Source organism: Rutilus rutilus, assembly GCF_951802725.1.
Source record: "Rutilus rutilus genome assembly, chromosome: 24".
NCBI classification, from domain to species: domain Eukaryota; kingdom Metazoa; phylum Chordata; class Actinopteri; order Cypriniformes; family Leuciscidae; genus Rutilus; species Rutilus rutilus.
Window position 1 is genome coordinate 30,702,162 of NC_140228.1, and position 26,720 is coordinate 30,728,881.

General features: G+C 40.2%; 1 protein-coding gene across 1 annotated transcript in view; it reads left to right on the top strand.

Annotated features, from left to right (window-relative positions):
* The window catches only part of LOC311284375 (cadherin-7), a gene marked incomplete at its 5' end in the record, with an annotated part of 92,309 nt that overhangs the window by 40,379 nt on the left and 25,210 nt on the right, over positions 1-26,720 (top strand). The window contains 5 exons of the mRNA XM_084399371.1: positions 3,399-3,566; positions 8,223-8,410; positions 11,420-11,673; positions 19,433-19,569; positions 20,640-20,761. Of these exons, the coding sequence (XP_084255497.1) occupies positions 3,399-3,566; positions 8,223-8,410; positions 11,420-11,673; positions 19,433-19,569; positions 20,640-20,761 (869 nt within the window). The remainder of the gene's footprint in view (positions 1-3,398; positions 3,567-8,222; positions 8,411-11,419; positions 11,674-19,432; positions 19,570-20,639; positions 20,762-26,720) is intronic.

Genomic DNA, 26,720 nt, shown 5'->3' on the forward strand with positions numbered 1-26,720 from the left:
CGGAATTTTGAGATCGCAATAGACGTGAAGGACTATAATGCGTTAAGAGCTCGCTCAAGTACTGCGGAGCTAAACCATTTAGTGCTTTGTAAGTAATCAGCAATATTTAAAAATGTATACAATGTTTAATAGGGAGCCAATGCAGTGTTGACAGAACCGATCTAATATGGTCATACTTCCTGGTTCTGGTAAGAACTCGAGCTGCTGTGTTTTGAACCAGCTGTAGTTTGTTTATTAAGCGTGCAGGGCAACCACCCAGTAGATCATTACAGTAATCTAGCCTTGAGCTCATGAACGCATGAACTAACTGCTCTGCATCAGACATTGAGAGCATATAATTTAAACATCTTTGATGAAAAAATGTGTTTTTACAAATATGAAACAAATCTGGCTTTCAAATAAAAGATTGGTATCAAAGCGGGAAAAAACATAAAAAACAGGTTTGCTTGGGCATTCTGACCTTTTTAGGGTCGCATCTTATGTCCTGTTTTGGTTCGTTTAGATGTCTCTGGTCCATGTTGCGTTCATATTTCAGTCGAACCGCACTTGAGTTAGTTTGAAAGGGTTTTGAAATCTTTTCAGGGGTCTTGGTCTGCTTGTTTGGTGGTACCAGGGTTCAGATATGGCAGCGTTAACGTGTTCAAATGAACCGCACTAACAGAACAATCGCACTAGAGTTCGTTTTAATCAAACCAAACCTGCCGTAAGTGAACACCTTTAGGTTTAATAAGTAATTTTGAGGGAGCAAATGACTTGATTTGCATTGGCACCACCTTGTGTTTTGCGTGTGAATGAGGAGCTCATGCAAAATACAGATTCATCCAAGGAAACCCACAAAAGAGATGACAGGACACACTGTTTTGCACACATGAAACCCACAAGCCTTTAGTACATCAGGGCCATAGACTTTTAGACCGAAAATCTCTTATCCATCATGAGGCTACCATTAACTCTTAAATCAATTAGTCTCTGCTAGAAAATGTGTATCTTCATTGTATTAAAAGCTGAGCTAAAATCAGTAAATAGAATTCTAGTTTAATGTGCTCTGCAGTCTGCTGAATATATGCAGCGTTTCTGTCTAACCCTAAATGTGAACAAAAGTAATAGTAACCCTTGCCTTAGCTCACACTAAATTACATCAGTGTATATGACAGAAACACTGACTGTTGATTCACTGTGAGGGTGATTCTCTCTCTCTCTCTCTCTCTCTCTCTCTCTCTCTCTCTCTCTCTCTCTCTCTCTCTCTCTCTCTCTTCTCTATGTCTCTCTCTCTCTTTCTCTATGTCTCTCTCTCTCTCTCTCTCTCTCTCTCTTCATACCTGCTGCAGTCTCATTACCCAGCATCCTACTGTGCTCCTGCAAAGCACTCTGGGTATGAATCTCAGACAGGAGGCTGTAGGTCTGCTTGTTAGTTTCCTCTTTCCTGAGGGGAGAGGAACGTGTCGACCTGTCTCATTATTCTCTGATGCCTGTGGTGTTAACCAACATGTGTGCATGTTATTTGCTGCTCTATCTGATGCATCTGTCATAAACTTTTTCCTTTTGAGGTTTTCCTTTTTCCTTTTGAGGTTTTCCTTTTTCCTTTTGATTTTTTTGTTTTGTTTTATAATGTTCCTGAGGCATGCATAGATGTGACACATACGAGACATACGAGCCTCATCTTGGACAGTCGAGATGTTGTGATTGTTTATGTGGAGGCTCACAACATCTCGACTGTCCAAGATGAAGCTCGTATGGCTGTGGTTAGCTGAAAAGAGAGAAAATAAGCCAGTCTAATGCGCTATTAGAATCTTGCACAATTATTTTGCACAGTTAGCTGTCTATGCCATTTTGACATTAAAGAGGACCTATTATGGTCTTTTCCAAAGTCTTGATGATGTTTCAGGCTCTACTAGAACAGGTTTTCCTGCTTGAATGTTGATTATTTTCCTCATATTCTCCATTGTTGCGGCTCCTCTCTTCCCAGTCTGTCAGTAACGCTATGTTTACTTCCTGTCTCTATGAAGCCCCTCCTTCTGAAAAGCACACTGTGCTCTGATTGGTCGGCTGGAGCAGTGTGTTGTGATTGGTCAAGCGCTTCGAGTGTGTTTCGCCCCTTTCCATAACCACCAGTTTAACACACTACTAACTAACTCAACCAGGCCCGCCCCTTTATTCTGTGTATTAATTATTATAATGAGGAATATTGTGACGTGTTCATTCCCAGAAGAAACTCAAGACTACAATGGAAGCGTTTAAGGAGTTCAGAAACACTGACACTCATATAGAGAAGAACTGGAGCTTTTTTATGATCAATAAAAAATGGGGGCCATGGGAAATCAGAAAATTCAGCTGAAAATAAATACATGTTTAGAAAATATTAAGCATGATTTAAAAAATATTTTCAATGCCCAGTGCCTTAATATAGATGGTATTAAATGTGGCACTGCACAAGAACCTGGAAATCATTTTGTATTTTGCATGGATTGGACCACACAGTTTTGTTCTAATAAATAAAAAACATCACATAGGCATTAATTAGTCATTTAACATGCTTTATTCTCAACACAAACATTGAGTGTGTGTGTGTGTGTGTGTGTGTGTGTGTGTGTCGGCGAACGTTCTCTGCATGAAATCTGTCTCTGACATGGTTTCTTCTTAAAGAAACGGTGGATGTCCTGTTGCTGTGTCTGACTCTGTCCTCTTGTCCTCCTGACCAATGCACAGTCTCCTTTGACTGGAGCGAATGGATCACCCTATTGAGTCGATTGTTTTCAAAGATCAAACATTTGGCAAAACTCATGCGAGGACATAATAGGGACAAAACATCCCTATTGTAATACATGCTTCATTGACTTCATTATCCTCTCGCTTGTTCTGTGTCAGATCCGAAGTAACTAGTAACCCTAACTCTTACTCAAATAATTATTAACATTATCAATTTTGCTTCTACTTGCATTATTCATTACACATTATACAGTACATTATTTCTATAAGCACTTGTAGTTTTACTCAAGTATATTTTTTGGTTAGTTTACCCACCTCTGGTGATTTGTACACATTATACCCATAAAACAAGATCTACCAGTCAGTGGAAAGCGCCTGGACCAGATTCTCAGCCAAGTTTTATAAAAACCTTCTGTAGAGAATTGTCTAAACCATATTTCAGCAATACATATTTTTATTATTTTATTTTATGCATACTTACATTTTACAAAAAAAATTGCTGGACAATATCAGTCCATTATTGGTTTATGTAGGAGCACCACAATTGTTCAAACAGCATTACAACAGAATGGCAAACAAATTCACGCTGTGGTTGATTTATGTAATCAAGATATGTTTTAGATTGAAATACATGTTTTTCTTTGCACATCAGTGTATATTTCTAGAGACTAAATAAAGGCTGTTTCCCTCAGGCGTTATCCGGACCGCCCTGCCCAACATGGACCGAGAGGCGCGTGACCAGTACGTGCTGATCATTCAGGCCAAGGACATGCTGGGTCAGATGGGAGGACTGTCCGGCAGCACCTCTGTGACGGTCACACTCACGGACGTCAATGATAACCCTCCACGCTTCTCTCGCAGTAAGAGCAACACATGTCTGACAGCCTGAGGACATTTGCTGATTGTGGAAAGTGAATATGATCTACAGTAATTTTCCTCTTTAGTCACTTTAGCATGTGGTTTTTCAGTGGGAAACACATGTACACAGTCCATCTTAACCAGGTACCAAATGCCCTTTACATGTCAAACTCCTACAACACTATAAATCCACAGTCGGTGTATGAATGAGTGATTGAATGGGTGAATGTGAGGCAATATGTAAAGCGCTTTGGTGGCCATAGGTCTGTTGAAAGCGCTATATAAATGCAGTCCATTTATAAATCAATGTTTATCTGAAAATGCAACAGAAATACTTGATAAACTGGTCGTCGAGCTACAGCGGATAGATGTTCTAGTGCTTTGGAAAAAGTGCTTTGTGTTTATACTGAAAGCGAGTTGTGTGACGCAACAAGTCAAGTCACCTTCATTTACTGTATACAGCGCTTTTACAAAACAGATTGTTTCAAAGCAGCTTTACAGAGATAATAGGAAATTAATGCAACAAAGATTATGTTATATTATCAGAGATACTGTGATACGGTCTAAATCCTGACTGGAAATCCTCGCAGATTCCACTTCTTTCTAAAAAAGGAACATAGTTGTGAGGATACTGCCTTCTCTAATATTTTTGACAGAAAGGGTAGATTCGAGATCAGTACTAACTCTGTAGGATCAAGGCAACAATAGCATAAGCTCTTACAATAAAAAAAGCTGTCTACATTGCAAGCATGTCATTGTGGAGTCTAGATCATCTTTTTGAAAAGTAAACAAACACGCATTAACAGAATTTACGCTTTAAATGTGTTCCTAGTAAAACATTATTCTCTATGCATTAACCAAGTAACAAAGTAACAATTGAAATTAAGTCAGTAATTGTACATACAATTGCTTTGTAGCACGGTACTCCAAACACTGGTCATTTATCAGTATTTTCTGGGAAGACACTCCTTCTTTGTTTGCACATTGTCGTAAAAGCCAGATTAATAAGAATCAGTTAAAATGTACTTTTCCCACCCACCAAGAGTAGACCAATGACAGCTGTGCTCAGCTAACCCTAACCCTAACCCACTCTAACCCTAACCTAACCCTAACTAACCCTAACCCTAACCCACTCTAACCCTAACCTAACCCTAACTAACCCTAACCCTAACCTCAGTGCAGTCGAGCTCATTTAATAGAGCTAAAGGAGTCGCTTCGGTCGCAGTGTAGAGTATTCCAGATCAGATCATGATAGTCTGCAGTGTCTTCCTCCAGTTCTGTCCCGTTTCACACACAGCCGGCCTCGTGCTGGGAAACTGCCTTGTGCGCATTGGGAGTTCCAGGCCATCTTTGGGCTGTTACCTGATTTGCATAATTTGTTTCGAAAATTGGATGCTGAAACACAAATAAAAGTTTCATAATTTAATAAAAAATAAAATAATTTGTGATACTAACAAGTATAAATTGTGCTTTTACTTGAATTGTGAAAGCAACAAATCTTTTGATTAAATCTTTGTGATATTTCAGATCACAGTTTTTGTTTGCTAGTGTTTGTTGCGTGTTCATCTACTCTAATGCCTCATTGAATACTACACTGACTGCTCTACACATTAGCTAATGTTGTGTTGGGTTGGTGAGGAGTGTCTGAAATGATAACTCTGTGCTGTCTGTAATCTTTTTAAATGGCTGTTAGTAGGCGTCTTTAAACTCTTGTCAATTTAGCTAGAATTAAAATGCTGGAGACTGACCAATGTTACCACACATGTCTGTGTGGATTAAACCTTTTGTGACGGGAAGAGAGAATGTCAACGGAAGCTGACCTTTACTGCTCCCGAGTCTAGTCACAATCAATAAGCTGAACTGGCCAGGGTAGATCTGACCCGTTGAAGAGACACAGAGTCTGTCTCTCCAGGAAAAGTGCTACTCTCTTTTAAGGGAATTTGGCTCATAGCCAGGGCTTAATTTACCTCGTATTGTGACATAGAATAAATTCATTTATAATTCAAAAATAAATGTTAGGGCTCCCTAAGCCACGCACCATTGAAGACAGTATTAGCTGTGACTTGACGACAAATGCTAGACTAAGAAACTCTTCTCTGCTCCTTAAATACATCAAATATTAGCCATGTAGTATTTCTTGAGTAAAGAAAACGCTGTGCTTATTCAACAAACCAGTTCTTCTTTAATTACCTTTGCATTGCAAACAAGCAGAGACGCTCCACAATGTGTGCGGCACTTCATTCACAATACACGCAACTTCAGAGCTCATCGATAGAACGGCTAACATGTTAACACTAGAAATAATTTCCTCTACGAAGAAAATGAGTCTAATCAGGCCAGACAGAAGTCAAACAAACTTAGAATAAGAAGAGCAATGTTTGTGAGACAATGTGAAGAAAGAGAGGTCTGAGAAAAAGAGGTGAATGTGAATTAAAAACAAAAGGATTGCTAGATGGTGTCACACGATGAAGACAGACGAAGGCAGATTAACAATATAGACGAGGTTTAAAGTTCACTTTGAAATTAAATGTTGGTATGTTTTAGCTTACCTCAAGGGCATCCAAGATGTAGGAGTCTTTGTTTCCGCAGTAGTTTCAATTTAGATATTTTTAGGTCAAACCGTTCTTGTCTGTCAGTCATAATGCAGGTCTATGGTCACTGTCTCAAAGAGCATGCACAGAGAAGTCCAAATTAAACAATTCCCCATCGTAAGTACACATTGATGGCCTGAGACACGAAACGAGCGGTTTGTGTGAGAAAACAAACAGTATTTATATCGTTTTTACCTCTTGTACACAACCACGGTGCTTTCCGGCGCTTGCGCAGACTGAGCCAGAACGCGTGCACACGTCACACACCAGGAAGCGCGTGCGCCCTCAGATCACTTGGACGTGGTTGTGTACGATATAAATACTGTTCGTTTTCTCACACAAACCGCTCGTTTCGTGTCTTAGGCCATCAATGTGTACGATGGGGAATTGTTTAATTTGGACTTCTCTGTGCATGCTCTTTGAGGTGGTGACCATAGACCTGCATTATATGACTGACAGACAAGAACGGTTTGACCTAAAAATATCAAAATTGAAACTACTGCGGAAACAAAGACACCTACATCTTGGATGCCCTTGAGGTAAGCTAAAACATACCAAAATGTAATTTCAAAGTGAACTATCCCTTTAATCCACAGACAGGTGACGGACAGTAACAGCGTCTATCACACAAACAATAACCAACAAGGGACTGAACAGACCGGGAGTATAAATACTCATAGCAAATAAGATCACTAAACAGGAACAGCTGACAAAACTTAACTAATTAGAAACCATATTGACTAACAATAACTAATGGAGACAAGACAGAAACCGAACTAAACTGAACATACATGTGACAGATGGATGGAGGGATAAGCAATCACAGGGAGAAAAGAGGAGTGAAACCAAGGCAAGGATGACGGATAAGGTTTGGTTTGATAAGCTTCTATTCCATGGCAAATTAAAAAGTCATTGCAGAGATTTACACGCCAGTTCTCCATGAGGGAGGCATGATCATACAGACACAGAGAGATCATCATTTCATGAGTCTCAACATCAGAATTTCATAATAGATCTGAGGTACACCTGAGATCGTGTGATTAAACTGACCTGCAGATATTCTTGCCCTTATTGAAAATTCTAATTAAAAAAAGGTATTGAATGTGCTACTGAAAAGAGAAAAACTGGTTGGTAAAACTTAACAGATATTCTTCTGGATATGTCAGCTAAATGAATGGCTGTATATAATAATGGCATTTTTGTCCCTATGTTGTTGTTTTTTAGCCTTCTTAATTTTGGGTCAGGCTCATGAAAACAGACACACATTTCACCCTAAAACAAAAAGAAAGAAATAAGAAATCATATTTCGGATGAAAATCATGCCTATTGGGATTAAAATGTTTCTCATTTTATTCCTAAATTCTCATTTCTGTATCTATATTACCGTGTTGCAGGAGTTTGCGTGTAGTAATACTATAGTTCTGTTGTTTGCTTCACTATCGCTCCAAATCATTGAAAATACTTACTTTTTATTTTTTATTTTTGTTATAATCAAAAAATAAATACAAACCAGGACAATAAATAACTATGCAATAACAGTAATTTTGTTGTATTACATTATTACTAATATTGTATTACTACAAATATTACAATGATATTGTCACAGATATGTTCAGTTTGTTTAGTTTTGATGGACTTTTAGTTTGTATTCTCTAGTCACATGTGTTCCTTTATTTGATTTCCCACCATTCATCTGTTGCTGTGGACACTAACCCTATCATCACAACTGTTCATCTTTTAGTTAATCACTAAAAGTTCCTCTTGTTCACTCAGTGTTTGTTCGATCTACGCTACATTTAGTGTGTGTTGCCCTGCCTGTCTGAGTCGTATTTGTATTACCCTCATTAAACTTCGTATTGAAACTTTATTCTTCATCTTCGACTGCCTTCCTACAACTTCCCGTGACAGATATATCATTAGGCTAAAAATATAGTTAAGAGGATTGCAGGAAAATGTGCTTAATTGTCTTCAAGCAAAATCACATTTGTAATTCCTTTCCTTTGATTATGACCTGGACATTGGCAGGTTTGAATGAGTTTAGAGTGTTAAACATCTCTCTGCCTCTAGAGTCGTATCAGTTCTCAGCGCTGGAATCTCTGCCGGTCTCATCAGTGGTGGCCAAACTGAAAGCCGCAGATGCTGATATCGGCTTCAATGCGGAGATGGACTACCGCATAATAGATGGAGATGCACCCGGTGTGTTCAACATCACCACAGACGAGGAGACTCAGGAGGGAGTCATCTTTCTGCAGAGGGTGAGATCACACTGGCCTTCATAGGGAAAGAATGAGAACAATATATTAGATTGTTGTTCTTTGTTAATATTTCTGTAGTCAACTGATTATGGTGGTATGCAGGGTTCCTCACTTCTGGGTCTGGAGGAAAAAATAAAAACGTACATTTACATTGAATAATTTAGAAGACGCTTTTATCCAAAGCGACATACAAATGAGGAGAACAATAGAAGCAATCAGACCAACAAGAGGGCAACAGTATACAAGTGCTGTAACAAGTCTCAGTTAGTCTAGCACAGTACACATAGCAAGTTTTTGTTTTTGTTTTTAATAATAAAAAAAAAAATAGAATAGCATAGAATAGAAAAGGTAAGTGCTAGTATTAATCGGTCAGGTGCTGACGAAAAAGATGTGTCTTTAGACATTTTTTGAAAATGGCTTTTGGCTGAACTACCATCCTGCAGAGTTCATCTCCAGCCCTCAACAAACTCACCTGAAGCTGACCAAGTGTTCAGATTACTTGAAAAGCACAGCCAGGTGTGTTGGAGCAGGTTGGCACTGAAGTCAGCAGGAAAGTCCCTTGGACACCCCTGTTCTAGAGCAATCTAGGAGCCAGTATTATGGTGTTGACTGCATTTCGATTGGATCTTGGTGGGCTAACTCAAACAAATGTCCAGCACCGTCACATAAGGCTGCGAGGACAACTGATGAAGATGAAGCATGATCATTTACGCGCCACGCAACAGCAGTACATGGAATAAAGAAGGACAAATCTCCACACACCTTCTTACACAAAATGGACAAAAGCCTACAACACATCCTCTTAATGCTTATTCAGAGAAATAAGTATTCTTAATAACAACTATTTGTATTACAACGGTTTACACAAATTCAGCTGTTAACATAAATGCATTCCTAATAGTTCTGTCTATTTCCATCATGTTTGACTCCATGCATTTAAAACATTGCCAAATGTGTTTTGGAAATTTGGTGGTTTGGGAAGTGATTAATGCATAGATAGATAAAAACTCTGTGTGTGCTTTAGATTATGCAAATTAGTTCCACGGGGGAAAGAAGGGTGGGCCACACCTCTGATGCCAGCAGCCAATCATTGCACATCATAGAGATGTGCCAAATGGCAATCTCTTCTTTAGAAAAGGGATACAGTGGGATACCCTTGACCAAGTTCTGTGTCTCTGGCCCAGTGAGGCAGAAACCATTACAGACACATTTGCAAACAGGTTGTTCTAGATTGTTAAGGACCTTCTGCGCCTACTTCAAGGCCTTGTCTGCATGTTCCAGATTGTAAGGACCATCTTGTTAGCGGCTCAATTTTTACTGTGGGTTTTGCGGACGAGGAGCCCCGCGACCTCACAGTACACACCAAGGGCCCTATTTTAACGATCTGAAACGCAAGTGTCAAAGCGCAAAGCGCAAGTAACTTTGTGGGCGGGTCTTGGCGCTGTTGCTATTTTCCTGGCGGGATAAATGAATCTTGCGCCTGGCGCAAATCTAAAAGGGGTTGGTCTGAAGTAGCTTCATTACTCATAGGTGTGGTTTGGGCGTAACGTGAAATAAACCAATCAGAGCGACATCTCACATTCCCTTTAAGAGCAGGCGCGCTTGTTCTAAAGCGGATTCCTATTATAACGGCGGATTTGCCAGGCGCACGCCAGGAGCGCTTCACAGCCGAGGAGACCGACGTTCCCGTCAGGGACGTTGGGGATGGAGAAACACACCCAAATTAACTTGGGTTAAACAGGCGTATGATAATTTGGGTAAATGTGTAAGCTAGATGTATGCTTTTATAATAAACTGTCTATCTATCTATCTATCTATCTATCTTTCGTAATAATGTATGATTTGCAAAAATGATAACTGCTGCATCTGTGTGTAGATGAGAGAATCAAAGTGTATGCGCATTGTGCACACGCTACATTGATTAAGGCCAAGCATGCGCCCTTAAAATAGCATATGAATAACATGCGCAACGCGCCACTGACTTTAAACTGTTTTTTTTTCGGTCAGTGGCGCAATTGTTTTCTAAACCTGTAAAACAGCATGAGGGAACGTTTGCGCCGGAACACGCCTCCTCTTTGCGCTGAACCGCCCCGGGGAGCGCAAGTGTATTTCTTAGTTAACCGACGTGCTTCTGTGGAGGGAAAAGTCCGCTTTGCGCGGGTGCAAAATAGGAATGATACATGCGTCCGTGTACAAAGTCAATTGCGCTGGGTGCAAGATAGGGCCCCAAGTCTGAGCTTCTACACATCATGCTTGCTGAGTCTGAGCTTCTTCAAGTCATGCCTGCCGAACTTGTGTCTTCGAACAAGATGGCCGCAGTGCCTGAGTCAGCTCCGGAAGATACAGCACTCATCATAGTCACCACGGCTATTTTGAGTGTGTGGGTAGCACACACAACGGCTCCAGCCCGTGAGCCCTTGGCCAAGATGGCCACCACCGTTCCAGAGTCTCATCCTAAGATGGTCGCCGCCATGCCAGAGTCTCATCCCAAGATGCCCACTGCCACGCCAGAGTCTCATCCCGAGATGGCCGCCGCCACGCCAGAGTCTCATCCCAAGATGGCCGCCGCCACGCCAGAGTCTCATCCCAAGATGCCCACTGCCACGCCAGAGTCTCATCCCAAGATGCCCACTGCCACGCCAGAGTCTCATCCCAAGATGCCCACTGCCACGCCAGAGTCTCATCCCAAGATGGCCGCCGCCACGCCAGAGTCTCATCCCAAGATGCCCACTGCCACGCCAGAGTCTCATCCCGAGATGGCCGCCGCCACGCCAGAGTCTTTTTTGGGTGTGGGCAGTAGGTCCCTGGTATGCTCGCCATTGCCATGTCCTGGTCCCATTCCCCTGCGTTACATTCTTTCGATTTATTTTTTATTTTTTATGAAAAGATTTTATTTTTGCTGTATTTTTTGCTTTTCTCCTGCCCTGTACTTGTTCTTTTTTACCATGTCTTTCATTCTGTCTTTAAATGCGATCTCTCTCTCTCTCTCTCTCTCTCTCTCTCTCTCAGCCTTTGGACTATGAAACTAAGAGCAGTTATTCTCTGAAGATTGAAGCCACTAATCGGAATATTGACCCTCAGTTTCTGAGCTATGGGCCCTTCAGTGACTCGGCGGCTGTAAAGGTCACCGTAGAAGATGTAAACGAGCCGCCGGTCTTCTCAGCCCGGATCAGTAAGATGGTGGTGTCGGAGGCAGCGAGGGTTGGTTCTGTCATCGGGACGGTTTCGGCCCGTGACCCAGACTCGTCCAGCAGCGCCATCAGGTAAACGCTTCATTTATTTGTGTGCTGTGTAATATGCTGATGTGATTCATATCGCTGTTCATTTTACTGTCCTCTTAGCCATATACAGTACAGTTCTAAACATAACACTGACTGGACGTCACAAAGCACCTGTAACCATACATGAATCAGAGTCTATATGGTTGAGGAGAGATTCCCTTATATGATTGTAAAGCGCTTTGGGTGTACAGTAGTACATATGAAAGCGCTATATAAATACCTCATTCTCATTCTATATTAGTGTGCTGCTTCTGTTTTTGGTCAGATAAAAGGTTGATTGAATTATCAAATGTATAAAAAGTTGACATTACATAAAAAATAAAGTCAACTCTTCAGCCATTTAGTTTTAGCCAAAGTTTGTAAAGAGCAAGAACTTGCAAGTTTGGTTGTGAGGATTGAATGAACAGGTGTCAGGGTTCTGTCACTTCTGTCTAGTCTATTTCTTGGTTTTGTGACAGAGGCTGCTAAACACATTTACTTGATTTCACTTTATTATCAGAATTTCTTACAACGTTTGTATTGCATTCTAAGATATTTCATGGGAAAACCAAAAACAAACAAAAATTAAAACAGAGCAACAACATATTTCACAAAAGGAATTACAAATAACTGGCGTAAAGTGGAAAACTTTGTATGCGTTTTGGCCATTCATTTACATGACAACAGCATTTTGGGGGCCTGAGAATGAAATGCTTTTTTACCATAATTCTGAATACTGCTATTGTTTCAATCCAACCTGACTAACCTGCCAACAAACATACTCAAACATTTACATAATCATGTCCTTGAAACGAGCAGGTTTCTTATCCACTCAAAGGCTTGCTACAGGTGTCTGGTCTGTAACAGAAGAACTCTGTGGCTCTTTTGAGAAATCTGACTTGACAGCTGTCTCTTGAGTTCCTTGATTGCTTTGTTTTTCTGCTGGTTCTGGTATGCTAATCTCCAACTGAATGGGAACATGACGAATGTGCTTCACATTTCTCACAATCCTAGAGCCATCCTCTACATTGACCATTTCAAAGGAATTGTCCGATGTGTGTTTCAGCAGCACAAAACGAGTATCTCTATACTTAGAGTCCAGCTTACCATCTTTCATACTCGTCACATATACAATGTCTCCCAACTTAAAGTTGTGTTCCTTGGCTCGTCTTGTCATGTCTGCGTACTGTTTCATTTTCTCATTGTACCTTTTATGATGACTTTCAAGGTCTTTTGTTTCTCTTTTGTCTGTGATGAGACTAGGCAACTTCGTACGCATCTTGTCCAAACATCAGATAAGCTGGTGTCTCACCCAATGCTCTATGTGGTGTTGATTGATAGGCAAGAAGAATCTTTGAGAGATCTTGTCAGAGAGCCTGCCAACAGGCCTTATCAGAATGGCATTTCCTACGCAACGGTTGTTTCTGGAACAAAACAACAGAACAGGAAGTCACCTACTTTCAGCGAGATGTCAGAAACGGAAATGCTGGAGCTTGTGCGTAAGCTGAGTATCAAAGACTGTTAGAGCCATGCTGTTAAAAAAGTCTGCTTAGAGCTGTGCTGCAATATGAGTGTGTGGAAAACGAATTTCAAAGTAGGACCTTAATTCGGTTGAATTCAAGACTATTTAAGACGCAAACAAAGGAAGATTTATTGCTCTTCCTTGCAAACGACAATCTAGTACGCCAGCTTTACTAGACGCAAGAAGCCTGCTAGCTTTAGCTATTTTTACATCTGTTAGTTAGTACTCATTTATAATCTGTAAAAAGTATTCTTTTCATTTGATTATTTTAATAAAGTTTGTTATAACATTTACTATAATCATCTGACTGGACCTTGGATCATTTGAGTACAGTTTTCTTCTACCTGGATCAGGAAATCCTTTCTGGAGGAGTGGGTGAGCATTCTTTTTGATAAAAGAGTTATTACCATGTGTTCTGATTTGATCATATAGCCTAGCCAAAGAGGCAGCATGTAACAAGGTTGTTGTTATATTGCAAAGAAGGTTTAAGAAGTACCACAAAAGATAGACTTATAATACAGGTAATCAATCTATTATTTTTATGATAGAATATTAACTTGTATAGACTGATCATCTAACTTCTTGAGGGCACGACTAAAGGATAGGCTTTTTAGTTACCGCGAGATTATCTCGATAAATTTTGAGTATGGTTTTAGGATAATTAGGAACGGTATTAATCGTGATCCATCGCAATCTTCACTCCAATTCCGTCCTTCACTTTTAGCTGCTTTGAAGGCTTTCTCCAAGTAACGATGAAATCGTTCTATTTTATCATTACTTTTGGGGTAGTAAGTTGAGGCCTTGATGTACTTAACTCCACTAGTTCTCAGAAATGCATCGAAGACGTATCCGACAAACTGCTTCCAGTTGTCAGTCACTACTTCCAAGGGATACCCAAATCGGGCAAATATTTGCATAATTTCCTTGGTAACGGTCTTGGAAGTTATATCAGCAATGACTACTGCTTCAGGGTATGACTTGTAGTAGTCTATAACAGTAAGTATATAGACATTCTGAATTGAACCCACCAAATCAACACCTATCTTGGTCCTCGGTCTAGGTGGTAGTTCTAATGGATGCAGTGGTTGATCTTCATGCAAGGGTTGATTCAGAACACATGCATTACAGTTTTTTACCATTCTTTCGACCTCCATGTCCATATCAGGGCAATAGAATTTGCTTCTCAAGAATTGCTTTGTTTGAATTACACCTTGATGTGTCTCGTGTGCAATTTTCAAAGCTTGCTGGACCAGTGTGGAAGCATGAACTATCCTGTGTCCCCGCAGCAGAAGACCATCATGGGTTGACAACTCATCTGAGCAGCGTTTGTATGAATGTAGGCTTTCAGGAATTGTAGTTGGCTATTGTCCTGTCTCCACTATGGAAATCATTTGCGTCAAGGCAGTATCGGTCATTGTAGCTCTTTTAAGTTCCTCAAGAGTCAAGGCTGGTACATCCATCATATTTACAGACAACACTCTGTCCATATACGTGTCCACGTAACTGTTGTCCTCAGTTTCCGGTAAAGGAAGTCTAGAAAGTGAGTCTGCAACATTGTCTTTACCTGCAATGTGTTCAATCTTGTAGTCATATGGATACGGTCTCAGTCCAAGTCTTTGGATTCTAGGAGGCAGAAGCTTTGACTTCTCTGGATTGAGCATATAAATGAGAGGTTGATGGTCCGTTTGAAGAGTAAATCTGCCTCCCCACAAATACGCTCTGAAGTGTTCCACCGCCCAAACGCACCCTAGGGCTTCCCGCTCTATCTGAGAGTAACGTCTTTCTGTGGGTGTTAGAGAGCGGCTCGCATATGCTACAGGTTTCTTAGCTCCATCTTGTGTCTGAAGCAAAACTGCTCCAAGTCCGACTGGACTTGCATCACTGATCACAACTGTTGGAGCATTTATGTTGAAGTATGCTAGGCCTGTCTCACTAGTTAATTCCTTTTTCCGTATTTTAAATGCATTTTCTGCTTCAGATGACCACTGCCACTCTTGTCCTTGTCTGGTCAGGTTTCAGAGGTTTAGACAGATTTGCATAATTGGGAACAAACTTCATCAAAAATCCACAAGTGCCTAGGAATGAATGTAACTGTGCAACATTTTCAGGTCTGGGAGCGTTACAAACTGCTTCAACCTTTCGTGGATCTTGCTTTATTCCGTCCGCTGTGACAACATGACCCAAAATCTCAATCTGCTTAATTCCAAAGAAACATTTTTCTTTATTCAAGGTCAGTCCCTTTTCTTGGAATTTTTGAAAACCATTTCTCAGTCTTTGCTCCAGCTCATTTTCATTTTCAGCAAACACGACCACGTCATCCATGTAGCACACCACACCTGGCATCCCACATTACATAGAGTCCATGGCTTTCTGGTATGCTTCAGGAGCACTGGACAGTCCGAATGGAACCTTCCTAAAACGGTAGCATCCCCCGTGTGTAATGAATGTGGTCATTTTTCTGGATTCAAGTGCCAGATCAACTTGCCAGAAGCTTTTACGGGCATCCAGTTTTGCGAACACCTTTGCTCCCTGCATTGCTTGCAGTATACAGTCTATTGTTGGTACAGGGTGTCTTTCTCTTACCACTGCTTTATTCTCTTCTCTCAGATCTACACAAAGTCTCACTTCTTTAGGGTCTTTTTTTGAAATGAGAAGAATGTTTGACACCCATTCAGATCCTTCGTACACTTCCTCTATGATTCCATCTTCCAGCATTTTGTCTTGATTTACAGCCTCTACCATCAGGTAAGGTACTCTCCTTAAAGCTTGAGCTACTGGTGTGAACTTTTCATTTACAGATATTTTATGGCTGTAATCTTTGATTTGTCCCAGTCCTTTAAACAAACACTGATATTCAGCCTCAAGTTTCAAAAATCTCTCTGGCGAATTTTCAATTGCACTGACCTGGTCTGTGGTATTCAGGATCTTTAAGTCAAAGCATGAACGCCTTCCTAACAGTGGCTCTACATTTCCTTTTATTACAAAAATGTCATCCTTCGTGACATTATGTCAGGTTTGCACAAACGAAGCAGACAAGATGGTAAGTTTGATATTTTAATAGCAGAATGGATCGGACACAGCATGAGAGGTGAGTAAACAGGAAGTAGATAATCGTATGAGGCTTAACTGAATGATAACCAAGTCTCTCTCTCTCGCAGATGCAGATGATGAAGATACTCTGTAGACGGACTGAAGATAGGCTGAGGATGATCGGGATCGACGGTAAGTATGCAGGTAGGTGATGTAGAGAGTCTGTGTGTCATGAATAGACGAGATCAGACAATGACTGAATGGTGAATGCAGGTATATATGGGTGAGTGATGATGAGATCCAGGTGACGGTGATTAGTAATCCGGTGATAATGAACAGGTGAATGAAGGAGTAGGCGGAGTGAGGGAACGAGTGGGAAGAGATGGTGATGTAATCCTGACACATTACCATTCCATTGGAAATGTGCTTCAAAAAATCCCACACAGTGGAGAGAGTGCGTCTGTGCATAAGCGTAACATTTTTTTCTTGGTTTGTTTCAGTTCAACTTTTTGTGCAAACAATCTGTGATACAGTTAGGGTTAGAATACACACATTTATCAGAATCAGAATTGTCATTTACAGCTCTCACTGGTTTGTCTTTGCGGTCTGACCTGTCTTTGGCCTTATATCTGTCATTTTTATGCTCCTGTGAGTTATTTTTCATTCTGCAAACACATGCATAATGACCGGTTTTTCTGCAATAAAGGCAGGTTGCTGATTTTGCCCCACAGTCATCTGCTGTATGTGTTGTCATCCACATCTATAACACTTGGTGTCACTGTTGTTCTTTTCAAATCGCCCTCTGCTGGCATTTTGCGGTATCACTTTTGCATCAGGAGCTCTTGTACCCTTCGTGAAATTAACATGATTGTCTTTTTCTTTGGTGTTGTTTTCTGAAAGCACTTTAGACTCCGCTTGGGCTGATTCAAAAGTTCTAGCATCAGTTAATGCTCTTTCCAACGTAAGCCCTTCTTCCTGCAACAGTTTATCTCTTAATCGTCTATGTGCACATTTCTCTATGAGTTGATCTCATATCATGTCACGTTCTAAAGCTCCAAACTCACAAGATTTGGCCAGTTCCCTTAACGTGTTCACAAATGCGTCAATCGTTTCATCCTGTAGTTGAGATCTCAGTCTGAATTTGTGTCTTTCTAGCACAACATTTTTCCGTGGAGTAAAGTAAGCATCCAGTGCAGCTACAGTCTACATATATGAATCTTTAGGACCCGGGAGATTGGCAAAAATCCTCTGCACTGGAGCACCACTACAGTGCAAAAAAGTAGCGGGTCTGTTCCACTGGCCACCTCAAAGAAACTATAAGAGTCTTTCCATGTTTTGTATTCTGCATACAAATCCGAAACTCCAAAGTTCATTGGAATGGGTGGCGATAACTGAGCCTGTTCGACATGTATCGGTGGTGCTCGTGCTACGGCTTCTTCGCCTTCCATCATGCCAGTTCTGCCAGCCTTTCAGATCCAGATGTCGCTTCCAACGACAGTTGAACGGTAATCCTAATCGTTCTCTTTATGTGTTCATCCTCGTCGCCATTTATGTTGTGTTGTTTGTCTCAATAACCAGTCTTTATTGCTGTTATATCCACTTTATTAACAACTCTCTCAACTACATGATCGCTCTCCTGACTCTCGAGATCACTCCTCTCTTCCCAACCCCATTCTCGCGATATCACTACACTACACCATGTAAACAACAAAAATGAGAATTTGTAAAAATGATGACATCATGCGAATGGATGTTACGTGTTCAGTCTATAGGTGCGTAGTGTTTCTGTACAAAGTGACATCGCCATCTACTGGCCTGGCAGCAGGAAACAGCGTTTTTAGTCGTTTTCATGGGTCCATGTGAATGGGGATCATCTTCTGTACACTAAACTTTTCAAAAACGCAAATGAAAAACGTTTCTGTTTTTAGGACATTGTTGTCGTACCCTAAAACACAATGAACCAAACGTTCTCCTGACATTGGCTGCTGTGCATCAATTTAATCTCTTCCTTCTGTGCTTCATGCACATAGAAACAGTGAGGAGACCTAACTCTGGTGTAACAGTTTGACAGAGTGACGGCGCACTCGAATCATTTGTGTTTTTGTTAAAGCATTGGGAATTGACAATGATATTTGGGATTAATAGATGTTGTCTGTAGCTGACACGGGTGGTTGCAGGCAAACAGACAAAGATGAAGAGTGGAGTTCCAAAAATTAAGTTTAATAAGAAAAGGCAGAGCAACACACACTAATAATAATAATAATAATAATTCGTTACATTTATATAGCGCTTTTTCTGAGACCTCAAAGCGCTTTACATATGGAAGGGGGGAATCTCCTCAACCACCACCAATGTGCAGCATCCACTTGGATGATGCGACGGCAGCCATATTGCGCCAGAACGCCCACCACACACCAGCTTACTGGTGGAGAGGAGACAGTGATGAAGCCAATCAGTGTATGGGGATGATTAGGAGGCCATGATGGACAGAGGCCAAGGGGCAGATTTGGCCAGGATGCCGGGGTTACACCCCTACTCTTTTTCGAAGGACATCCTGGGATTTTTAATGACCACAAAGAGTCAGGACCTCGGTTTAACGTCTCATCCGAAGGGCGGTGCTCTTTTGGCAGTATAGTGTCCCCGTCACTATACTGGGGCGTTAGGACCCACACAGACCACAGGGTGAGCACCCCCTGCTGGCCTCACTAACACCTCTTCCAGCAGCAACCTGGTTTTCTCAGGAGGTCTCCCATCCAGGTACTGACCAGGCTCAGCCCTGCTTAGCTTCATTGGGCAACCAGTCTTGGGCTACAGGGTGATATGGCCACTAAACATAAGCGTGACTGAACACTGGAAGACTGTGAAGGAAGAACTAAAGTGGTGACTGAAGATAATTGATGACGTGCACCTGAACAGAATGAACTAATAACAGTAACCATAGAATCATAGGAGTGGCAGGAAAATGAACCATCAGTGATTGGGCTATGGATTCATATCTGTACTTGTTTAATAACAACACTTGAGGATATGCTAAGTTTAAATTAATAGGAGGAAAAAGCATCCAAGAATACTTTTAGTCATGTTACAGTTAACCGGGTGAATTATTTTCCAGGTTAGAGCCAATGTTGATGAATAAGAAAAGAAGAAAGCCTATAAAGATTAGTTTATTGTCCGTGTTATTATTGAAAGACTCGTGACTGGTGTGTCCAGGTACTCCATAGACCGTAACACAGACCTGGAGCGGTTCTTCAACGTGGATGCTCTGTCTGGTGTCATCAGCACAGCCAAACCTCTCGACAGAGAACTCAATTCAGTCCACAACATCACCATATTTGCCACTGAGAACCGTGAGTATAATATAAGCCACATCTGATAATCTACATTTGCATAATTAAAAGCAGAACAATTGTGTATACATGCCTTAGTCAGAATATATAGATAGATAGATAGATAGAATCACCAAATTATGTTTGGTCCAAATCAGCTCTGCATTGCTGGTTCTTCACCCACTGAAAACACGTTTGTGCTCTACATGCCCTTCCTCTAATCACACGTGAGCAGGACAATAAAGCACTTGAATGTGAATGTTCTTCTGGGACTGATTGTGGCCTGTAGCTCAGGGTCTATGAGCTGAACTGCTGACTAAGGCATGTCTACACAACTGTTCTTTGTTTAATTATGGAGATGTCTTGCCGCGAGGTGACACACGTGCAGAATAACACTTTCAAGGAGAAAGGAACCCACTCCACAGAATCTTGATGTGACTCTCATCCACACACACTAAATGTGATGTAATGGAATTACAGTGTAATGGAATTACTAACATTATTCCTTCTTACAGATCAGACTGGAAAGTTCTCCAAAAGTTAATTCACACATTCTCAAGAGAAAGTTTACACTAAATAAATCGAAAACTGGTTTCACCAATTGACTCGTTTGCAGGTTGGCGAATAGTCAACCATTCAAAACTACAAAACTACAATTCTGATTTCCAGAAGTCTTTATTTGTCAGAAAATCATAACGATCTAGACTAGGGGTGTTCAAACCTATCCTGCACTGTCCTGCAGAGTTCAGCTAACCCTTATTAAACACACCTGACCAGCCGTGTGTTGGAGCGGGTAGAAGCTAAAGTCAAGTCATGTCAGCTTTACAGGGATAACAGGAAAGTGATTCAATGATGCAAACAGAGTTCTGAAAGGCAAGCTAAAGGGTTCAGGATGTGTGCCTTCCTGGAGCAGGATTGGACACCCCTGATCTAGACATAACATCATACTGTATCTTAGACCACCAATCAAAAGTCTCTTTCTATGTGGTGAGTCTGTATGTCTTAGCGAATAGCTGTTGATGCTAACTGTGTGTGTGTGTGTGTGTGTGTGTGTGTGTGTGTGTGTGTGTGTGTGTGTGTGTGTGTGTCAGAGGACCCATCTCAGGTTGGCAGAGGAATCGCTCTGATCACAGTCATGGACATTAATGATAACGCTCCAGTGTTTGCTATTGAGTACGAGACACTCCTGTGTGAAACTGCTGCACCTGGACAGGTACGTGTAGCGCTGTGTGTGTTTATTACGGATGTCAAAATGCAACAATACATCTTTACGGTAATAAAAATGAAATTCGTTGATTATGGAATTTAAGTACGATGACTATAGTAATAACCGATCTGTCAAGGTTGTAGTGAAGGATGAGCGAGGACTCAAAGATGCAGAGTGTTATGGGCTTTGCTGGCACAGGACAGAGAACATAAGGAGAATAAATAGGAGGGTAACATGAGAGAGTAGGTGGGCAAATAAACCAATAATCAGGGAACAATAGGGGTGAGGTTAAGACAATCGACAGGAGAGCACATGGCACATAGAAACAAACATGACAAGCCATGTGCTCTCACCAAACATGACAAAAACAAGCACACGACCAGCAAACACAATCACAACACGAACACGCAGCCAATAAGAGCTCTCACCGACTGCCTGTCCACACAAAACACGAGTACATGAAAGCACAGGGCCGATGGAAAACCACGAGCTTCGTGCCGCACAGAACACAACACACACACACGCGGACAGAAGAGCGCACGGCCCGAGGGAACTCGAAAACACACGTTCACACAATGAGGCCAGAGCGCACAGAGGATCCCATCCCGTTCACTCACAGTGGAAATAAAACATACAGAGCATGTCCGAACCCCGACACTGAACCGAAACCAAACTAGACAGAAGTGCCGGATCCGAACACCATGCTCTCGTGGACGGAAGAGCGAACTCAGAGCCGCGTGCTCACAGTGACGAGACCGCAGGAGTGTGAGGGCTCTGTCACCAAACAACAATAAACCAGAAGCCTGACACAATGTGTTACACGGATTACACACGCGCGCTCTCACTACACACTGAGCATGAACGACTACATTTATATTTTAATTATTGTTATATTTATATATTTTAATTTTTGACAGACATTTTTTTTCAAGAGTCAACTTAACATGTGGGTTAGTTTGTAAAAATAATAAATGCATATGAATTTGTTTTCAGAATTTAATTCAATTCACATCTTGTCTATATTTTACTATAATTCAAATGATCTCTCTAGTTACAATGTCTTCAAAGTATTTTTTTTTATATAATTATGAATTGTTGCAGAATAATACAATTGAATTCAGATTTCATAAAGTCAGAATATATGCATTAATTGCATGAATAAAACACATTCCTCTCATGTATTTGCATTGATTAGTCTTCTAGTTTAAGTTTAAAATACTTTTGTCTGTATTCAAAGACAAGGCTTAAGCCTAGTCCCAGACTAAAATGCATGTTTGAACTGTTTTAACTGAAAGCATATCTTAAAATATGTCGGTGCCATTGTTTTGTAGATGCACACCAGTGATGTTTTTTTTGTTTTGTTTTTTTAAATCTAAGCCCTGTCTGTGAAACCGGGCCATAAAGTAATAATTAGTTATCAACACAGTCAGCCATAATATGAGATTATATATTAAGTGCGTGTAATGTGCTTGTATCAGTGTTTCACATTCACCTCATGTGGTTTGGATAGACAAGATGCAGTCAAACAGAAAGAAGAATGAATGACAGTGAATGAAGGTCAGAGGAGGCACACAATCCATGCATCACACAGCAAATATTTATCAAAAGTCTTCTGTGGCGGTACATGCCTGAACTGGGTGCTCTTGGCATTAGGAAAATATAATCAGCAAGAGAGAAAAGCCACAAGGACATGAAAAAAGTATCATAGATCAAAATGATACTATTAAGGAAATGGCTGATAGGCTAATATAATGGATTTGAATTGGCTCTTGCTGCTCATAAAAGCAAATAAAGAAAAGCTTTCTTTTAAATCTGCTACTAATCATACCCGTTTTGTGTTTGGCTTCCCTTCTGTTGTGTCAGTGGCTCAGCTTTGAGTTTAGAATCAAAAGAATCTGAAAAAGTTGGCTGTGTAGAAGCAGAAGTGAGCACTATTGAGTCTTTAAAATGACACATACTTTGTACTTTGAAGATGATTTCAAGGTACATGTCTTAAATCTGGTGTCCCAGACAATTAGAGTTAATACTAGACTTTTGTGACAGTGGATTAATATGACTGAAGAACCAACTCAAGTCAAGGCAAGTCCCCTTCATTTATATAGCGCTACAGATTGTTTCCAATCAGCTTCACAGAGATAACAGTGTGGATCGAAGGCTGTTTAGGAGAATGATGTGCGCCTGTTCTTCCTCTATTAACCCTCAGGGTTTGTTGGTATGAGGGTGCGCTCTCTTGCTCCCGGTTGTTTTGTGCTTGGTTTTGGCTTCTGTTTGTTTACTTCGACCTTGTTATTACTTTTGAGTTTTGTTCTGTCTAATACTTTTACATCATGTGTCTGACAGAAATTGTATTTGATTACGTTGTTTTTTTATATTATATATATTTTTTCTACTTATGTTAATAAATATTTTTGGTTGCAACCATACCAACCTAACTCTGTCCTCATTTCATTTGTCACGGCTTTGAGTCGGTCGTGACAATTGGAAAGTGATAATGGAACAGAGATTGTTTTGGCTTTACAGCAGCTCTAATTATTGTCCAGTTTAAGTACGTTTTTGATTGATTCATTTCTATTGTAAAAATCATTTGTTATTATCTTAGGGGCCACTTACACAACACTGTTTTCAACAGAAAACAGAAAACTATTAATGTGTTCGGGCTGTTCATTTACATGACAACGGCATTTTGGTGGCCTGAAATCATAATAGACGTGAAGGACTATAATGCGTTAAGAGCTCGCTTAAGTACTGCAGAGCTAAACCATTTAGTGCTTTGTAAGTAATCAGCAATATTTTAAAATGTATACGATGTTTCTGTCACGGGTGGTTGCAAGAAGGCAGATGAAGATTACAGTTCCAACACAAAGTTTTAATGATAATAGGCAGAGCAACATACACCATAAACATAAACATAAACTAAAAGTCCATGAACTGAGCTAAACTGAACATAAATGACAGTTTAATAGGGAGCCAGTGCAGTGTTGACAGAACTGGGCTAATATGGTCATACTTCCTGGTTCTGGTAAGAACTCGAGCTGCTGCGCTTTTGAACCAGCTGTAGTTTGTTTATTAAGCGTGCAGGGCAACCACCCAGTAGAGCATTACAATAATCTAGCCTTGAGGTCATGAACGCATGAACTAATTGTTCCGCATTTGTCATTAAGAGCATATGGCGTAATTTAGATATATTTTTAAGATGGAAAAATGCGGTTTTACAGATACTAGACACGTGACTTTCAAATGAAAGATTGGTATCAAAGAGCACACACACACACACACACACACACACACACACCCAGGTTCCTAACCGACGACGAAGACTTGACAGAGCAGCCATCAAGTGTTAGACAGTATATTAGGTTATTACGTGAGGAAGTTTTTTGTCCAATAATTACGAGTCATCCAATTTTTTATATCAGCTATGCATTCCGTTAATTTTGTGAATTGGTAAGTTTCGTCTGGGCGTGAAGAAATATAGAGCTGAGTATCATCAGCATAACAGTGAAAACTGATGCCATGTTTCCTAATGATATCTCCTAATGGCAGCATGTACAGAGTGAACAGCAGCGGTCCTAGTACTGAGCCCTGTGGTACGCCATACTGAACTTGTGATCGATAAGACATCTCTATTCAAAAGAATGTTGTGGTCAATAGTATCAAATGCAGCACTAAGATCGAGTAACACTAATAGAAAGACGATCGGATGATAAGAGCAAATAATTTGCTAATCAAGGTTAATGATTAATTATAGATACATTCTCTATCATTTAACAGATTAATAACTCTCTCTCTCTCACACACACACACACACACACACACACACATATTGATTTTGTCCTAATGAGCACCACCTTTTCCTCGTCCACTCTCAGGCTGTCATGTAAGGGAAGTGCTCTCTGTTTCTCTCTGCTAAGTGTGATAAAAATTGATGGAAATGAAGATTTTGCTTGCTGGAAGAGAGCTTCATGCATTTTGCATTAATGAGTCTAATGGTCTCTGTCAGTTCAGGAGAATTTAATTTCTGTCAGAACTCTGCATTTGACAGATACGTGCTCCGCTGACACAAGAAGAAAACGTCAACTTTTCAGAGCATATTAAGGCCCAATTATACAAAGGTTGTACTTCTGTTTTTTTGGTGTGTATGTGTGAGTGTGTGTGAATTAGCACTGTGGTGCTTGGCGCCCTTTACCATTTGCATCTTTGTAATTTGACATTAAATCACTGTTAATGGAAAAAGGAAGCTTTGTCTTTCACTGTGTCTGTTTAATGTGACACTTCTTCCTGCATAAATTCTAACTATTTTTAATTTGCTAATTGAACTGAAGCTGCTGACAAACTTCCACTTTAAGCTTGTAGTTAAACTAGCTTTTTGTGTTAAACTATCTCTGTTGTCACTGAACATTTCAGCATATACCAGGCTGTTTACTGAATGACACTCATCTGAAAACATTTATTCTGCCACCAATCTCTTCTTTACATCACATGTAGAGAACTGAATTACTATTCAAGCTGTTAAAAAAAGTCTTTGTTGACTGTCCACAGTTTGGTTATTTTTCTCTTTTGTTTGGTTTGTCTTTCTTTTCGTCAAACATTGTGCATCATGCCACTATGAACAGAAACAAAAGTGGAGCTTTTTGATAGAACTGTGAATTCCGTATAAGATAATTCTTATGAACAATGTAACACCGTCTGTCCTTTATCTGAAGCACAGTTGGTACGCTCTATTTAAAATCATTATCTTGCTGTAATTCTACAAGAAAGGTTTTGAAATGGCACAGTCAAAGTCCAGAATTAAACTCCATTAACTGGAGCACAACTAAACACTGATCAGACAGGGCAAACGCTTGATTTCTTACTGAATTATGTGGTGATTCATTTATTTACCTCTCCATTTTCAATCACTTCATGTGAAGGGTCACTGTTCACACGTTCTATTTGACAGTTATTTTACAGATGTTTAGAAAGCTAACATTTAAGAATTTATCGTGTAATGCTGTCCAGTTACTCAAACTGTACAAAGAATACAGAATTAGGGATCCACCGAAATTTTGTGCACCAAAAATATTCTGCCAAAAATGCAATTAAACATTATTTACAGGTTTCAGATGAAATAGTTTAAAAAAAGTCAGTTGAAAATACAAATAAAAAATAAAACTTCATTATATTAAATAATGGAATGCTGATGGTTATATGTAGCGGGATTTTTTTTTTTTTTTTACAGTCTATTAAACGTGATGACAAGGAAATTCAACAACAGTCCGAAAAGTGTGATGTAACATAAATCTCATTCTAGAATATTGCAGTCAAATTTCAGATGCGATTGTGAAATTACGTGGTCATGTATTCTGCCTATTATGTATCTGTATGAAAATTCATAATGGGTCGTTTTTTGCCCAGATTTTGTCCCTGATTTACAGTCTCTAGTTGCCTAAAGTCAGAGGCAGTCTGCAGGTTTAGAGCAGTCAGAGGTGATTGATTTCACAGAAAAGTGTGTAGGGAATGATGGATTTATTTTCACATGTTTCTGCCTGAGTTTGTTTGGATCAACTTAAAAATCTGGTAGTGTTGTTTATTGTGTGAAGCCCAGTTTTTCTCAGTTTTGCCAAGTGTATGATGCCTAGGCCCGGTTTCACAGACAGGGTTTAGATTAAACCAGGATTAGGCCTTAGTTTAATTAGGACATTTAAGTAACTTTTATAAACATGCCTTAGAAAATCTTAAGACAAAACAATGGCACTGACATATCAGTGTATGCTCTTTTATTTTAGTGAACATTTTATTGCCCATGATATGAAGCCCTTTAAAGACATTACTTCAGAATACTGCAGCATCAAGCATGTAAAGTCTAAAAACTGTGAATGCATTGATCTGCAGTGATAATGGTCTGTCTCAGGCAAGTTCTCTTATGCTAAGTGTTCTCAGCTCCATTCACAGAGTAGAAGAGAGACAAGCCATCAACACTGATGTG